This window comes from Sycon ciliatum, chromosome 1, assembly GCF_964019385.1.
Source record: "Sycon ciliatum chromosome 1, ocSycCili1.1, whole genome shotgun sequence".
NCBI classification, from domain to species: Eukaryota; Metazoa; Porifera; class Calcarea; order Leucosolenida; family Sycettidae; genus Sycon; species Sycon ciliatum.
The window spans coordinates 11,986,190-12,005,002 of record NC_088643.1 but is presented as its reverse complement, the minus strand read 5'-3'; the positions used below and the strand labels follow the sequence as shown (position 1 = coordinate 12,005,002).

The window sequence follows — 18,813 nt, the reverse complement described above, 5'->3', positions numbered from 1 at the left end:
AAGAAAGTAAATTATCGTGTCCGTTCCAAAAGGGAACTCACGACGGGCGTCACACCCAGGAAACCCTAGCGGCAGATGCAGCGCCTGGCATTGGGGGTGAGGGGATACGTCTCACAACTACTGGCACGAATGCCGAGGAACCCCGTAAGCCGCAGCTATGATATGTCATGATTGACCGGTTCCAAAGTAGCAAGAGACAATAGCTGTGCCAAATCATCACATCTGATCGTCAGCAACTCACACTGCCCACTGGGGGCGGGCGCACAAATGGCCGACCGTGGGCCGATGACATGAGCGGCCACCGAGGCCAACAGCCAGCCCACTGAGGGCTAAATGATCCTGCCCACCGTGGGTCGCTAGCATACTGCCCGCCAATTGGCCGACGCGGCCAGCAACCTGCTCGCCGAGGGTGCATGAATGGCTGCCGAGGCTAACAACTTACCCATCGAGTGTTTTAAAAGCATACGACCCAACCGAGGGCGCACGAATGGCCGCTGAGACCAGCAACCTGCCTACCGAAGGCTAACGCAAACAGCCCAACCGAGGGTGCACGAATGGCCGCCCAAACCAGAGACCTGCCTACCGAAGGCTGAAGCCTACAGCCCAACCAAGGGCGCACGAATAAGCACACAGCCCCTACGAGGTGCACAAACGGCCGTTGAGGTCAATAACCTGCCGACCTCCCTCCCCCCCCCCCAGCCCAGGGTTAAAGCAAACTTCCGGCAAGGGGTAAAGCGTAGTGCCCACCGAGGGCTAGAGCATACTGTCCACCGAGGGCTAGAGCATACTGCCCACCGTGGGTCACTGATGATCATATACTACCGACTGAGGGCTGAGTCGTACTGTCTATTGAGCCAGCAAACAGCCACCGAGGCTGAGAACCTACCTTCCAAGGGATAAAGCATACTGCCCAGTGGGGGCGAACGAACGACCAACAAGGCCAAGAGGCCAATTGAGTCATATTTCCACGATTCCTTTTGAATTTCTCTCTCCTCTCACGGGGAGACTGACATAACCATTTTAGGCATGTGTTAGTGCATGCGTTCTGTCAGGTGTGCATGTGTTTGTTGTGGGACGTTAAGTCGGAAGAGCCACATTGCTTGTACCCATTGCCACCTACCCATTCAGTTTGTTGTAAGAACTGAAATGTCCTATTAATAATATTGCCTCTCTGAAAGGACTCGACATGTTTTGAGAGTTGTCAATGTGTGTGTGTGTTTGTGGGTGTGTGCGTGCGTGCGTGCGTGCGTGCGTGTGTGCATGTGTGTGTGCATGTCTGCATGCATGCATGTGTACGTGTGTATGCACCCTCTCTGTTGTACATTTTCCAGGGCGAGGTGAGCTTCTGAGGATCTCTACTGGATAGTGTTTAGCAGTTGAGATTGGTGAACTTGACCAGCACTGGACAGGGATCATTTCATGTCTACTCTCACCTACTGTTTTTACACTAGTCACTGTACAGAATAGTTACCGCTATGTCAGTTAAACCTGGAAAACTCTACTCTACAAATGTTTATACTGCAATGTATATTGCCATAGCAGTGTCAGCCATACCCTGTACATACAAAAGTGCATGCTGTTACCCTTGAGATACACATCGTATTTTACTCCAGTATTGAAATCTAGCAGCAATGCTAGCATCGTGTGACAAGCAAGAAATATCCGTTTACACCGCTATGTGCTAACACACGAAGGCATGAAGCGTCACAAATGTAGCCATGGTTCGACCCGAGCACACACACAGACTGCGGCTCCTTCAACAATAATTACAATTGTGGCTGGCTTTTCAGTAGACAACAGGACTTATCCTGTCTGAACATGACAATGCGTCCAAGGTCCAATGTGTTTGTGTGTGTGCATGCGTGCGCACGTTTTTGTGTGTGTATGTGTGTGTGTGTGTACATGTGTGTGTGTGTGTGGAGGGCGAGGGGGGGAGGGAGGGGATGCGCATGGATGTGGATGCACGTGTGCGTGTATTTGTTATGCGTGAATGTGCATACATAAGGAGACACCATGCCAAACTAGAGTGTGCCCATTCATTACAAGCTCATGAACGGGATGCTTCCCCTGCCAGTATTTGCATTATGTACTCTTGGTAATATGCAGCAGTGTTGTAATGATCAAATTCGTCATGGTTAAGATCTACAATGTACTGTCGTGAACATTGAAATCAGATAGGATGACCGGGACCAGCACCCTTACTTCTGTTTGCACGTACACACACTATAGTTTATGTGCACACTGTAAAAATGGACCAGCTGTGCTCACGACTGCAAGGTCAGTGCCCAGTGGCCGCTTGACTTCTCAACGGATTTCAAAGTCCACGACAGAAGTACATTGAAGTGTAGATAAATGGAGGTGGCAAAAGTCACGGACCCTGATTCTGTGGAAATACCCCTAGAGATCACTGGCCGTGCTCATTGGCAGTCACAAGAGTATGGTAACGTGCGTTTGGGGGGGGGGGGGGGTATCTGAGCCCTCTGGATTTGGATGAGCAGATACTAGTGTAGTTTGGATTTGCCACGAGCGCAGTGGCACACAGTGTTCAAGGGGGGGGGGGGGGGGGGTGGTGCCAACAGCAAGTTGCAGTGTCCGCATGCCGGAATCGTACAGGCTTGCTTAGACTGCATGTGATTTCAGGCTTCAAATTTCAACACTTTGTATGAAGTAAGCGTAGTACTTCAAGTATAAAGTACCTTGAATAGTGACACAATGAAGTACCGGTAGTCGGGTACAGAAAACAGAGTGACTTGGGAGCAAGTAGTAGTGATGTCATAGCAGGACAGCTGGAAAGTAGTAGTGATGTCATAGCAGTACAGCCGGAAAGTAGTAGTGATGTCATAGCAGTACAGCCGGTAAGTAGTAGTGATGTCATAGCAGTACAGCCGGAAAGTAGTACTGATGAGTGATGACATAGCCAATGCCCGGCTTGTAACTTAAAAATATCCATAATACCGGTACTGTCCCTCTCCATGCTTCCAGGATGGTGGAAAGGGCGGAAATTGAAATAGAAACAAACTGTGAACGGGCCTAGCTGAGAAAGAAAAAGAACTTCTTGGTGATGGCTCGGAAAAATGCACATTAGCTATTAGAGTCGACACTGATAAGTCTGGTGGATTGAACAGTGTGATGTCGATAACCACCCATTATAGAACACAGATTTGGCCGAGCTAGGGCACTATTGAATTTGCCACAAATAAACCCATAGCTATGTGAATAAAAATAATAATATCAGCGGCATACTTGAAGTAGTGAGGGTAGGTAAGTGCAATTTGTCATGTGACCAGTATTGATGGTGGATATGCTAAAATACATATACATGTAGAGTAGTGATGATACTAGCATTGAAACTGGAGAATGAGACGGTCAAGGGTGGACTGTGAGGAGACTAGCATTGAAACTGGAGAATGGGACGGTCAAGGGTGGACTGTGAGGAGACTAGCATTGAAACTGGAGAATGGGACGGTCAAGGGTGGACTGTGAGGAGACTAGCATTGAAACTGGAGAATGGGACGGTCAAGGGTGGTCTGTGAGGAGACTAGCATTGAAACTGGAGGATGGGACGGTCAAGGGTGGACTGTGAGGAGACTAGCATTAAAACTGGAGAATGGGACGGTCAAGGGTGGTCTGTGAGGAGACTAGCATTGAAACTGGAGGATGGGACGGTCAAGGGTGGACTGGGAGGAGACTAGCAACAGCAGTGAGGATGCACACATGCACATGCACTGCAGACTTAACCTTTTTACTGGCATTTCTTCGGTTCGTCTGGAATCAGAACGTTGGCTGGGGTGGTGGCAAGTAGCATGGAATGGCGCTCGTACGACTTTTATTTACGGAAGTGACTGTCCGTGCCATGCAGCAAATCAAAGATTCCCGGTATGCCAAAGTTCTGGTTGAACCTGCAAAGCAGCAGCCAACATAAACAAAAATAATGTCAGTTTTTATAATTATACGAGGTACACAAACTCGCCGGCAGGCACATGGGGCTAGCATGGAGTCAGCAGTGAGACGGTGCTGGTGGAGCCTGCCATGCTCAACTGACCAGAGGTCTCGGCATCATCGAATGGCAGTCACACCAAACTGAGGGCATTGCAGTACATTGGATCAGAATCAGACAATACCTATAGGAACATTCATGGTCAGAAGAGACAACAACCATGACACTGGTATGCAAGTGAACTGCTGGAAACAGGGAGTATTTCTTTTTCTGTTGTTGGGGGCAGGGACTGGTGGAGTAATACAGTCGTCACCAAAGAAATCCAGCCAATGCCATGGATACATGTACAGTGACATGGTGCCTGTCACAATCGCATTCATGCATTTACAGTCATTAGAGGGTCTACCAGCATAGCACTGAACTAAAACAGTCCTCGGCTCTGCACTCTGCCTGCTGCAGTCGAGTGGAGCACAGCACAGACTGTGCACTGCAGAGTGCAGTCCCGGCGGCAGAGCATGAGACATTCACTAGGCTATTACTTGCACTACAGTCCATTCAGAAAAAGATGGGCTCTGGCTCTGGCGAGCTCCCGTATTTGGCGATTTTTCGTGATTTCATTGTACACAGTGCAGTGCTGCGAAATTTGAACTTTGAAAAAGAGTCCAAAAAGGGTACCTGAACTGGGGTTGGAACCCCACAATGCACTGTGGCAGGCAGGGTCAAACGGCCTGGATTTTGATGGTTTTTTCCAATTCAATGCTTCTGGGGCAAAACCTGGCCGATATCCTATTCTTGTTATGGCTTGCTTTTTGGACAAAAAGACTTCAGAAACATAATTGGAAGAGGATTCCATAGGGATTGCAGAAAAAAATTCTAAAAAAACTCAAAGTTTGACCCATTTATGGCCAAAAGCTAGAAGTTCATCTTAGAAGTTCATCTTTTTCTGAATGGACTGTAGCAGTGGCAGTGCATGCTGCCCATGCACTGTATAGCTACCGGTAGCTAGCATAGCATTGGCCGGATTGTTTGGCCACGACTGTATTCTTCTCTGTGCAAATTTCGAAAAGTTAGCAAGTGGCTTTATACATGCAGTCAGAACATTGGGGGGAGGGGGGGGGGGGCTCAAGTCAGATTTTTGCGTTCACCACCTACCATGTATGTGCAAGGTATTGGTACAGCTACCAATCAATGCAGAATGCACACACTACACTACTAACTTTTCATGATGGTAGTCGTGGTACTCGTTGGACGGCAGGTGGAAGCCGGCCCGCAGTGTGCGACGGACACGGAGGCCAGCGAGATGCAGGCCCACAACAGCAGCAGCATACAGTGAGAGCCGAGCAGGACGGGACCAGCCATTACCGGCAATATGTTTGAGAGGCAATGCTCGACCGGGTGACAGTACAGACCAGAGATTCTGATGGACGCGATCCACTCGTGGTGAAACTTGTGAACGTGTTTTTTCATCGCTGCCAAGCTCCTCAAGAGGCTTCAGCACCTGGACTATCCTTTCTGCTTTCACTCACTGTAATAATGGCTGGCAACCCTGGCCACGTCATTGGTCACAAAGCTCGCTAGCAGTGGTCACTCGCCCCGTGTCCGAAATTTCGAGTCCTCTGTCTCATACTCTTGGACGATACATGTACCGAACCAACTGTATAGATCCGATAGAACAACTAGACACGTGCACTATTGCAGGCAACGATTTACATCTGTTGACCATCTAGCCACGCACTGAATTATTTCCATTTTGACGTTTGAATAGATGTTCAAATAATATCCAACACGCAGTTCAGTTCAGTTGGCTCAGTCCTCCCATCTGCGGTCATCAACATCATGCCATTCATCGCGATCAACACGCATTCTCTTACAACTCGGTCTGGCTTTCTTCAATCTTGACCATTATCACTGCCATACTACAACAGTTTACTCGATTCATATCACTCCATAATGGAAACTTATTGCGCTCGTACTCTGCAATCATCAGCCAATAATAATCCAAGGAACCGAAAAAAATCCTTTCAGCTATGTCCATGATGTCAGATCAACGCTTTCTTCGTGCACGCATGCGCCATGGCAACCATGACCGGAGTCGGAGGCTGGCGGAGAGTCGGAGACCTCACCCGGTAGAAGTCTACCCTGGCCTCACTCAGGCCCAACGCCGGCCAAATGCGAAGGCTACTGCCACTTGCCAGTACTGGCGGCATGGCTGCAACGAACGCGTTGACGTTGTCATCTCCTTCCGACTATTTTTTAGTATTTTTTACTATTCTCTTAGTGCTGTTACTGATACTGTGGTAGCCAAGAGCCTAGGCGATCGAGCTGATGCTGAACATTTCAAGCGTGATTTTCGAAGAATTGTTTGCCTCCATGAAATTCGCTCTGTACCTGAGCCACAGCTGATGAACGGCTTGTACTTGAAAGTACGTGTTATTGCTTGAGAAAGACAACTCTTTGATCCTAAGAAGTTATGCAGTAACTCGATTTCGATCGTGATCAGTCCGCAGTGCGAGTGAACTGTGGTCACGCGGACAGGCAGGAGTGTGAACAATGGCAGACAGGGTGCGCTATAACATAGCCTTCTTACTTTCCAATCTAGATGCATCCGTGATCTTGGAACTCTTGCTGGAGAATGATGTGCTGGACGTTGATGAATATGATACTGCCTCTAGCAAGGAAAACGTGAAGTCTGAACTGACAAAGTACGTGGTGAGGCTGATGCTGAAGAAAACAGAGGAACAGGTCGACACGTTCCTGAGGCTCATGCAGCACAGCCAGCCTCATGTAGCGGAACATGTCGCCAGTACCATGGCAAAGCGACGCGATCCAACTGCCAGTGGAAAAACTGACCATCCGACGAAGCCAATATCAATGTCGGCAGATGATGAGTCCACACTTGGCTCGTCCTCCGGTAAGTTTTCACATTGATTACGTGGCGTAGGAAGATTGGGGGGGGGGGCTCGTTGAACATTCGTGTAACTACATGACATGTACAGTTCTGCTCAATGAAATCCAGTCACAGCATCACTCAAGTACGCGCTCGGCGTTGCGCAGCCCTAGACCTGCAAGCATTGGGCTGCAAAATGGTGCAAGGTACAAACTTGAGTGACACGACTGGATTTCATTGAGCAACACTGTACTTACTTGTTAGCAGTGAGATGTGCTTACAGAGATCAATTAGTTCATGCATTCTCATCAATCGTATTGAGAGCTGACCCTGGGTGGGTTCAGTTAGATGGACAGTCCTGAGGTTATAACCAGATCTACATGATGATCCTGTAGATCTACAAGAAATGCAGGTGCCACTGGCGTGAAGCACTGTCATGGGTCACTAGATTATTGCTAGGGAGTTCAGTTCCAGCCTGGGTCAGGTGAAAACTGCAGTCACAACTTGCGTGTACATTTACAATGGGGCCCGCGTGAAAGCTCTTTGGCCTGACTTTGACCCCGCTTATATCTGATCCCGTGGCCAGTACTCCCTTGCCGATGCTATTTTAGGTAGCTGAGGTCATCGCCTTTCCATTGATGCCACACATGCCATGCTTGAACAAAAAAGGTGGAGCCGTTGTTTGCACAGAGGCATAGCGAAGTACTGATCTCAACCAGATTCATACTCGGCCCCGGGAGGTACACCCAATTTTAGTGTTCAGCAGCCTCGAATTAGTCTAAAACAAGAGGATTCTAGAACATTTAGCCTCGCACTGTATCGCAGTAGAAGGAAAATTATCACAGAAGCCAGCCCACAGCGATTTCCCGATGTTGGACGTAAACGGCATGCATGTGCACATCCTGTACCGCCATGCACTTCAGTTCGCACGCGCATCTATGCACCAAATAGTGCAGTGCTGGACGGAAACCACACCGTCCCCATTCATACTTGAATTACTTTCTGCGACTGCTCAGTTGTTCATTTTCCAAACTTCAATCATAGCTTTAACTTTGGTTTAGGTAAAGTAAAAAGTAATTTATCGTGTCCGTTCCTGAAGGGAACTCACGACGGCCGCTAACACCCGGTAACCCCTAGCGGCATTGCCTTTGAATTGCCTTGGAATTTATGTTTCAAACTTTCGCAGGTCGTTTCTGAAACCTTCCCGGTTCACAAAAAATAGCGTTTCATGCGAAACTTTCGAATATGATTTTTCGAGTGAAGTTTCTATTATTGCTTTGCATCGTAGCTGCTGATGAGTTTTGTTTTTCTCAAGTTCTGCAGTTTACTTCGAAATCGCAAACATTGCTTTAGTCGGAGTCAGTTGTTCTCATTGCTACGCCGGCAGCAGCTATAGTGCAGCATTCCAGAGAATACCACTTTCCAGACAAAAAGTTCAACTCAGACTTAGTACAGTAGCTCTTGGAGAGAGAAGATTGCAAGGTACTTTGGCGGCAGAGTTAAATTTGAACATTTCCATGGAAATACTAAGCCCAAGGCTACAAGCCATCATTCAATGACTTCCAAAAGATCTCACTAAGTCAAGATGGTCATCAACACCATTGTGGTAAATCCTCTATCAGTAGAACATGACTTTGTTACTAGCCGTAGAGTTCTAGCAAAACCACTGGTAGGAGATAAGCCCAGGATTCTTGTTTGTAATAGCTGGAAGTGGGGCGTTATTTTCTAACGTGAACTTGTCCCTCTGTCATTGCTCTGTGCACAGAACAGTCTGAGAACACTACCATTACTATGATTTTTTAACTTACTTTCTCCGTTGATAAGCAAAACTTCTACATATGGTTTTGAACTCCGATAGCGTTTTAGAGTTCTGTTTATGATCTTTCTATAGGCAATAGACACACATATCGGTGATCTATCTCCCCCCCCCCCCCAGATAGGGTAGCCATGGTGACATCCATTTCTCTGATAGGCTTAGAACCTCCGATACGCATGGAGTCCTTTGGAGAAATTAGTATAGCCCTGTCCTGACAGGATGTCACCAGAATACACCCACAAGCGCACAACACCGAAGTGAGAAATGAGAAACCGAGCCTTACAAAAACCATTCCTGTGAGCTCCTTGGCCCAGGGAGATTGCAAAAATGCCTGTCAAGAACAATACTGAAAATTATACCGGTATCACCACCAACAATACCAGTTATTGTGTGCACAAGACGGAAAGACATGAAGATCCCAAATCAAAAGGCCGTCACTCTTCATGCCGCAGAATTCACGGCAGGTAGACCGCTGACAAAGATCAAGAAAAAGAGTTGGTGGACAAGCCGTTGATTATTCACTCTCATTGTAATATCAAAAAGTATTCTTTCTAGACCAAAGAGTGGTATATTTGATAACATTTAATAACGATAGAAATTTTTACGATACTTCTCCAGACGTTTCGTTGTTCTGAACAACATCGTCAGTGGATAAAGAAAGATCAAGAAGCTGTTCGCGTAGCTCTTCTCAGACTTTCCAAGTTCTCTAAATCTCAAGGTAAAATTTGTGCACAAACAACTCAAGTTGTACTTCAAAGTAGATCTACCATGAGCAAGTATCCAGTTCCGCTCCAGTGTCAGGACTCAACTGGTCACGCAAGCGGAAGGAGTGAGTGCGTTCGATTATGACCGCGAAACGATGTTGAATCCATTCATGAAACGTCCCTGGCTATTCACATCACCCCATGTTAGGGTAAATGGATTCCAAACTGATTCCAGGGCTACATGACATGAAATCCAACGACAAGATTCCATTCATGAATCAATTAATGGCTGTAATCGAACGCACCCAGTGTGGCCGAGGAGCCGGTCAAAGGTTCACCACTGAAATCGCACAAAAGCTGGTTATTCTAAACAATCAGAACTGGGCTCGATTGTCGTTGAACCGACTAGCCATCAAGCTGGTAAGAGAAGGAGTAAATGTCTCACCTGTGACTGTTTGAACTAGGTGCAAGGCGCTTCAGATGCGGAGACGGCGACTATACATCAAGCCGGATTTGACAGCCGAGCATAAAATAAAGCGCATGAAATTTGTCCTCTCCCAATTGAATGAGCAGACCATGAAATTCTCCGACCTGAAAAACGAGACACATGGAGGCGAGAAGTGGTTCTACATGATGCATGACAAGCATGCGACAGAAAATGTGGTGGTTTCACGAGGATGCAGCATACACAACCAGTGATGCTGGTACAGTCAAACCTAGCTTATCCGGTCCTCTTTTATCCAGATCCCTCGCCATCCGGAAGAAAATAATTATTGTTAGTTACCGATATACAGCATATGCCATGCATACATACAGTTTGTGTGTTCGATTATCCGGTTCCCTCGCCTATCGGAGATTTTTGTGGGAAACGGATGTGTGCGGTTATGCGAGGTCTAACTGTATGCGTCCAACTATGTGGAAAGGTTGGGGCTGGGAAATGGAAGTTTGAAAAGCCGCGTGGCTCGAAGAAGTGACCAGGAGCCGGCCAGCCACTGCTGTACCAGCACGATGGTTTGTGTCCGCACACAACAAAAATCAATAAGGGTGTGTTTGCAGGACAGGGGAAAGCGAAAGGATTTGACATTCAGGTTTTCAGGGGAAAGCGAAAGGATTTGACATTCAGGTTTTCGTTCAGGCTGGACAAAACCCCGATCTCAACGCGGACGACTTGGCGTTCTTCCACAGCCTGCAGACCGACGTGTCACCGATGGTGAATGAAACCAGAAAAGGAGCTCAGAAGTTCTGCAGGCTTTGGAACCGTGCTGGCAGAAGAACCCCACTGCAAAGATGAAAAACATTAAGTTTTGGTTGTGCCGCTATGGCATCTTCCATGGCATTCTGGAGAGCGGCGGAGAGAAAAACTGCCGACAGTGGCACCGTGCAAATCGTCAAGTTCACAGTTCAAGCAAAGAAGTACGATCAAATATTTTCTCGGCATATTTTAATGTTTACAGAGCATGAGCTGTCAGTGTGTCAGCACTGGAGACGGGAGTCAGCGAGAAAGCACACTCAATGCAGGGAATGAGTTGTGATCGGATTCAGATGAAGGGAGAAGCTGGACCACTTCGAAACAAACTGTGTGACATCTATAAACTACTATTTCTCGTATGCTGCTCTGTTCTCCCCTCTGCAAACTGTGTTGTAGCCATTGAATGCTTTTGACGGAACTGTAAAAAAATGCAACAAAGTTTCGCTTAACAAAGGAAGTAGGTCTTACATCCCTTTTGAAAAAGATTTAAAACTTACAATAGGTTTATTCATACTTTCTGTTTGCTTGCTAGGTATCACCATGACAACAGTTGGCAAACAGAAAACGCAGCCATTGCAGCACACAGTGGGAGCTTGTCAGGCAGACCAGCAACGGACGTCCAACAGATGTGAGCCAATCTTCAAACAACCAGCATCAGCTGAAACAACCGCCAATGTAACTAAAACGGGTGCAACATCCAATACAACATTGACTACAACACAGGATTCAACAAGATCAACAACTTCAAGCCAGTCATCTCTACCGAACAAAGACCGACATTTCACTGGCAGGAATGACATTGTTACAGAGATCAGTCACAACATTCTCACAACAAAGTCCAAGTCATCACCTACACAAGTGCAGAGTCTTGTGGCACCAGCTGGTTTTGGTAAGACGTCCGTAGCCATTGCTGTGGGACATGTATGTCGCAATGCTGGTTGTCGTGTGGAGTTCTTTGACTTACGCGGTGTAGCTGGTGTTAACGCTGTCCAGGCAATGATTCAAAACCGACTCGAAACAAACCCAGCTTCATCTGAAACTACTGGCAAGACAACGAAATCAACTGATGGCAGGGATGATGATGGTGGCAAACATCACATGTTATGTATCCTAGACAATGCCGAGGATGCTATCCAGGCTGGTGCTGATAAAGATCTCCAACTACAAGATGTTGTAGAGCAAATACTTCAACTACAACTCCATGTCCATGTCCTACTGACAAGTCGTGTTTACTTTGACCTACACGCTGCCCAGTTTAAACTACAACAACACCGTCTTGATGGTCTGACAAAGGTTTGTGCTGTTGATCTTCTCCATGGTCTATGTGTTGAAGGTAGTGTGAGCATTGAAGATGCACAGAGGTTAGTGGATCATTGTGGAAATGTTCCACTTGCTGTACGCATTACAGCTGGTCTTCTGCAAGGTGGTCGATTAACTCCCACCAGGCTGCTATCGTTGTTCAAGAAGATTGGTCTTGATGTGTTCAACGATGATGGTCTGAAACCGAATCATCGAATTCTGCAGCTGTTGAAAGTAGCATACAACACACTACGCCAGGATGACAAAGAATCATTCCATGCTCTATCTCAACTGCACTCCTCGTTCTCATCTAAGTGCGCTTGCGTGATGGTGGATTTTGTAGGTGATGATGTTGATGTGGTTCATCTTCTACGTTTAGATCCGTTGATCAAGATTTGTTTCCTGGATTACAATTCGTATTTGGATCGCTACTCGTTACAACCATTTATCGCCGAGTTTGGTCGTTACCAATGCCCAGAAGACAAGCAACACATGTACCAACGGCGAATGTGCAAGCATTTCCTTGGCTTTGTGAAGGAAGTTGATGACTGTAGAGGTTGTGGTGCAGACAAAGCATTGTATTGGAGTTACCAACTGCTTCAGGAACTGGTGAATATACAGATGGCGTTGTCTGTTGTTGATGTTTTGTCTGGCTATGACTTGCTTCCTTTCTCTGGATTAACAAAGTCAACGGGTATCCTATTTGCCTTGTTTGGGAGAGCAATGTTTGTTGGAGAGTTTGTGGGCAGGATACAAAGATTGGACAAAGCACCGCTATCTGTACAAGCTGACAGCATTTGCACCTCGGTCCTGTGTTGTATTTGCCGTCAAAGCATTGCAGATTCTGATGTCACTTTTGAGAGTTCGGATTCCAGAACCCAAATGCTCCTGGAGAAATCTGAACAAGAACCGACAGGAGTGGGGTCACCGCTGCAGCTACCTTTGATGCAACTTTCTCTGGAGTCATGCAGGCTATCCATGTCTCTGGACATCGACTGCAGGGAAGGACAGGTTGAGCTCAGCCAGGAAACACTATCCCGTCTTCAGGTGGTGTACCAGCGTGTTACAACAACACTGAGAATGGGTCTTGCAACAGGTGTGACTGAATGTGCCCTGAAACTCATTCAACTGTATTGTTCCACTCTGCTAAGCAAGGATATTCCCAATGTACAGGTGGTAGAAGACCTTGCTAAGAGAGTGATGTCATCACGCTTCCTATCACAGGATGGTGCAGTCCTTTCATGTACTGCAATGTTCGGTTTTCTGCTACAATGCATTGCTGTGATCCTGGGCAAGGTCATGTCAAGTTCCTGTAGCAGTGAGTGGATTATTTCACCATCATTGATTACAACACTGGGTATACCACTGTGCAAGTGGAAACATGTACCAACTGCTATCAGCCGCACGGTCAATACCCATGACGACCACACTACTGTGTCTACTCTTCGGTTACAACGATACCTGCACTCCATGGATAATGACACAGTAGCCACACTACTGTACCTGTACTCGGGTGATATGTACAACACCGAGTACATATCCTTGGTAGTAAATGGAAGGGCATACACAACTCCAACGGGTCTCACTCTACCAGCACAGCATCCCTACAACATTGTGATGGACTATGTCAGGAGATGGTGTCATGGCTCAAATCCAGCAGATCACACAACAGCACTGATTAACAACAGTAGCCAGAACAAGGTACCAGATGTGGAAGTGATGCAGTCTTGTATACAGACAGCTAGAACACTGCTGAGCATTGAGGTAAGCTGGCAGTGCAGTGTTCACAATTCAGGTTACCATAACTGTTTTTCATCCACATTCCACTCTGAATGGAACATTGTATTGCAAACCAGTATACTCAGTAATTATCTACTGTATAGTGTGTGTCTCTCTAAGGTAGATTTCTTGAAGAACACAGAGGGGAATGTGATAATTTTGAACACTGTAAACTATGGAAATGGAATGTGTTGGTTTCCGCTATATCAGCCTGATTTGTTATAATTGTGCATGATGTTCTCTGTTTTGAGTGTACTGGCTTCAGTTACTTTCTTTTCTACACTTTTCTTTGTTGTGTGCTTTGCTCTAGAATACGATCTTTGCACTTGTAGAAATGTCCAAACTCTTCCCAGCGTTGAAGTCATTGGTTAATGATCTCAGTGCTTACCTGCCGAGCAATTGTGCAACTGGTCTCTCAGTGTCTGGAATTGTGTACTTACCACCACATGCTGGAGACGATACGCTACTATACTACTGTCTCATTGCTGCCCTGCATCGTCAATCCAAGAGAGGCCAAGTGAGCATTGATCACCACATTGCACTACTGGAATGGTGTCCACGTGTAGCAGCATGTTTTGTCTGCTATGACCTGGACAACATCAAGGCATGTCCTCGTTGTGACATGGCTTACCTGTGTGGTAAACATCGTCAAACTGATGAACACCTAAGTGAACACAACCAACACTGTGCTATGCTGGCAGCACTCAGACGTCGCATACTACAGTAAGTTAGAGTGATGGCATCATACAGGAGTGTGTGCACATGTGCCGTGTGCTGTGTGCTGTACTCGTATGTCAGTAATTTACCAGTACAACAGAACCACTGCTGTGTGCTGTACTCGTATGTCAGTAATTTAACAGTACAACAGAACCACTGCTGTGTACTGTACTCGTATGTCAGTAATTTAACAGTACAACAGAACCACTGCTGTGTACTGTACTCGTATGTCAGTAATTTAACAGTACAACAGAACCACTGCTGTGTGCTGTACTCGTATGTCAGTAATTTAACAGTACAACAGAACCACTGCTGTGTGCTGTACTCATATGTGAGTAATTTAACAGTACAACAGAACCACTGCTGTGTGCTGTACTCGTATGTCAGTAATTTAACAGTACAACAGAACCACTGCTGTGTGCTGTACTCGTATGTCAGTAATTTAACAGTACAACAGAACCACTGCTGTGTGCTGTACTCGTATGTCAGTAATTTAACAGTGCAACAGAACCACTGCTGTGTGCTGTACTCGTATGTCAGTAATTTACCACCAGTACAAGAGAACCACTGCTGTGTCTGTGACAGGGGTGAACTTACAGGGTGGTACTTGTACTAGGTCTTTGATTTTGGCAATGTTAAATAAATGGTATGTTCCACGTGACAGTCTCTGTCTCTGTCTCTTTATCTTTCTGTGTTTGTCTTTGTCCCTGTCCCTGTCTCTCTCTCTTTCTGTGTTTGTCTCTGTCCCTGTCCCTGTCTCTCTCTCTTTCTCACTCTCTGTCTGCCTGTCTCTGTTTCTCTGTCTCTCTCTCTGTCTCTCTCTATCTCTGTCTCTCTCTATCTCTCTCTCTCTCTCTCGCTCTCTCTTTTTCTTTTTCTCAAACATAATTGCCAACGCTCCCATGCACCCGCCTGCACGTACGACGTACTCATGCACACATACACACATTCACAAGCCATTGACACATTGGGTAGGGGGTTGCCTGACTTCTTTTAGAAAAAAGGGAACTCACGACGGGCGCTAACACCCAGGAAACCCTAGCGGCAGATGCAGCGCCTGGCATTGGGGGTGAGGGGATACGTCTCACAACTACTGGCACGAATACCGAGGAACCCCATTAGCCGCAGCTATGATATGTCATGATTGACCGGTTCCAAAGAAGCAAGAGACAATAGCTGTGCCAAATCATCACATCTGATCCTCAGCAACTCACACTGCCCACTGGGGCAGGCGCACAAATGGCCGACCGTGGGCCGATGACATGAGCGGCCACCGAGGCCAACAGCCAGCCCACTGAGGGCTAAATGATCCTGCCCACCGTGGGTCGCTAGCATACTGCCCGCCAATTGGCCGACGCGGCCAGAAACCTGCTTGCCGAGGGTGCATGAATGGCTGCCGAGGCTAACAACTTACCCATCGAGTGTTTTAAAAGCATACAACCCAACCGAGGGCGCACGAATGGCTGCCGAGACCAGCAACCTGCCTACCGAAGGCTAACGCAAACAGCCCAACCGAGGGTGCACGAATGGCCGCCCAGGCCAGAGACTTGCCTACCGAAGGCTGAAGCCTACAGCCCAACCAAGGGCGCACGAATAAGCACACAGCCCCTACAAGGGTGCACGAACGGCCGTTGAGGCCAATAACCTGCCCCCCCCCCCCCCAGCCCAGGGTTAAAGCAAACTTCCGGCAAGGGGTAAAGCGTAGTGCCCAACGAGGGCTTGAGCATACTGTCCACCGAGGGCTAGAGCATACTGCCCACCGTGGGTCACTGATGATCATATACCACCTACCGAGGGCTGAGTCGTACTGTCTATTGAGCCAGCAAACAGCCACCGAGGCTGAGAACCTACCTGCCAAGGGATAAAGCATACTGCCCAGTGGGGGCGAACGAACGACCAACAAGGCCAAGAGGCCAATTGAGTCATATTTCCACGATTCCTTTTGAATTTCTCTCTCCTCTCACGGGGAGACTGACATAACCATTTTAGGCATGTGTTAGTGCATGCGTTCTGTCAGGTGTGCGTGTGTTTGTTGTGGGACGTTAAGTCTGAAGAGCCACATTGCTTGTACTCATTGCCACCTACCATTCAGTTTGTTGTAAGAACTGAAATGTCCTATTAATAGTATTGCCTCTCTGAAAGGACTCGACATTATTTGAGAGTTGTCGATGTGTGTGTGTTTGTTTGTGTGTGCGTGCATGCGTGTGTGCGTGTGTGCGCGTGCGTGTGTGCATGTCTGCATGCATGCATGTGTACGTGTGTATGCACCCTCTCTGTTGTACATTCTACAGGGCTAGCTGAGCTTCTGAAAATTTCTACTGGATAGTGTTTAGCAGTTGAGATTGGTGAAGATGACCAGCACTGGACAGGGATCATTTCAAACAGCTACTGCAGTAAGAGATACTCCAACAGCACACTACCTGTCATTGATCACAACACTGTGACATCACTTGTATAGACATGATGTATACAGATTGTCTATGACACACACAGTGTTGTGTTACTATGTAGATATAATGATCAACTGAACTACATGTACTGTCTAGTCCAGTCTACTGTGGTATCAGTTTTACTGAATGTGTTCATGTCTACTCTCACCTACTGTTTTTACACTAGTCACTGTACAGAATAGTTACCGGTATGTCAGTTAAACCTGCAAAACTCTACTCTACAAATGTTTATACTGCAATGTATATTGCCATAGCAGTGTCAGCCATACCCTGTACATACAAGTTCTTGCTATTACCCTTGAGATACACATCATATTTTATTCTAGTATTGAAATCTAGCAGCAATGCTAGCATTCATGTGGCAAGCAAGAAATACCCGTTGTGTGCTATCATGCCAAGTCAAAAAAAATCATCATGAATGTAGCCAAGGCTCGACTCGAGCACACAGACTTCAGCCCTTCCACGTTTCCAATTGTGGCCGGCTTTTCAGTAGACCACAGGACATATCCTGCCTGAACATGGCAATGTGTCCAAGGTCCAATGTGTTTGTGTGTACGCACATGCACGCGTGCACACGTGATTGTGTGTGTGTTTGTGTATGTATGTGTGTCTGTATGTATGTGTGTGTGTGTGTGTGTGTGTGTGTGTCCCATATGGTGCAGTGGTTTGTGTATTCTATTTCCAATCGAGAGGTTGGGGGTTCAATTCCCGACGATTATGGTCGCACACGTCTTTCTTCTCTTTCTCATTCTCCAAGCTCTTCTTTCATCCTCCTGGGTGGTTACCAACAGCCAGTGTATGCCGGAGTATGTGCTGTGGTGTGTGTGTGTGTGTCAAAAAAATAAAAAAATAGGGATTCACCAGCCAGAAAAAGCCACTTCAATCAGCTGTGTGGTGGATACCAGGCTAAAATTAGTGGCGGTCAATTCATCCGCCTTGCAAGCTGTTGAACGGTGTAATCCCACCACAAGTTGCTATGTATATACATGTATTGCCCAGGTTCATTCAGCATACGTTTTTCTTCTTTTCTCTTTATGTTCACCACTCATCCCCCTTTTTTTTTTTTGCTAAACATTTGAACATTTACACTGATGTATGAACATTTACACTGATGTATATTATACATTGTTTATTTATTTATTTTTTTATATAATAATTATTATATATTTTTTGGTCCCATCGGCCTCTTCATATTTGTGCAGCTGCACTGTTGAGCTTCCGATGTAAAACAAAAATAATAATAATAATAATAATAATAATGTCTGATATAGTTGTTCGCTATCATTGCTTTTACGCGATGGGCGTGTCTGAGTGTGTGTGTGTGCACGTGGATGTGTGTGTGTGTGAAGTGCAGGGGGGGGGGGGGGGGGGGGTTACCGGGACTGGCATTCTTTCTGTTGTTAGCGTGTACACACACTGTATTTTATGCACAAACTATAAAAATGGACCAGCAGTGCTCACGGCTGCAAGGCTAGCGCCATGTAGCTGCTTGACTTCTCAACGGATTTCAACGCCCACGACAGGACCTTCAAGTGTACATAAATGGAGGTGGCAAACGCCACGGACTTTGATTCTGTGGCAATTCTGCACCCCGAGATCACTACTGGTCGTGCTCATGGGCAGGCACAAGAGTATGTAACGTCTGCGGGGGCGGGGGTCTGAGCCCTCTGGATTTGGATGAGCAGATAGTTTAGATTTGGCACGAGCGCAGTGGCACACAGTGTTCAAAGCGGGCGGGCGGGGGGGGGGGGGGGGGGTGGCAACAGCAAGTTGCAGTGTCGGCATGCCGGTATCGGACAGGCACGCCTAGACTGCATGTGATTTCAGGCTTCATATTGCAACACTTTGTATGAAGTAAGTGTAGTACTTCAAATATAAAGCATCTTGAATAGTGACACAATTACGTACCAGTAGTCGGGTACAGAAAACAGTTAGTGACTTGGGAGCAAGTAGTAGTGATGTCATAGCAGTACAG

General features: G+C 46.8%; 2 protein-coding genes and 1 long non-coding RNA gene across 3 annotated transcripts in view; 2 read left to right on the top strand and 1 right to left on the bottom strand.

Moving 5' to 3' along the window:
- Positions 1 to 1,834, top strand: part of LOC135813513 (uncharacterized) — a 7,778-nt gene extending 5,944 nt beyond the window's left edge. Inside the window, exon 3 of the mRNA XM_065326609.1 lies at positions 1,332 to 1,834. Within this exon, the coding sequence (XP_065182681.1) occupies positions 1,332 to 1,341 (10 nt within the window). The 3' untranslated portion in view covers positions 1,342 to 1,834. The remainder of the gene's footprint in view (positions 1 to 1,331) is intronic.
- An 893-nt stretch (positions 1,835 to 2,727) lies between these two features.
- Positions 2,728 to 5,908, bottom strand: LOC135806847 (uncharacterized). Its single transcript, XR_010551306.1, has 2 exons — positions 5,155 to 5,908; positions 2,728 to 3,899 (listed from the first exon to the last, which is right to left on the bottom strand). It is a non-coding gene; the product is annotated as an uncharacterized LOC135806847 (long non-coding RNA).
- Positions 5,909 to 6,123: 215 nt separating this feature from the next.
- On the top strand, positions 6,124 to 18,020 carry LOC135813505 (uncharacterized). Its single transcript, XM_065326600.1, has 4 exons — positions 6,124 to 6,848; positions 11,126 to 13,656; positions 13,982 to 14,394; positions 16,680 to 18,020. The coding sequence occupies exons 1-4, from the start codon at positions 6,488 to 6,490 to the stop codon at positions 16,687 to 16,689; spliced, it is 3,315 nt and encodes a 1,104-aa protein (XP_065182672.1). The 5' UTR covers positions 6,124 to 6,487; the 3' UTR covers positions 16,690 to 18,020.
- The last annotated feature ends 793 nt before the right edge of the window (positions 18,021 to 18,813 follow it).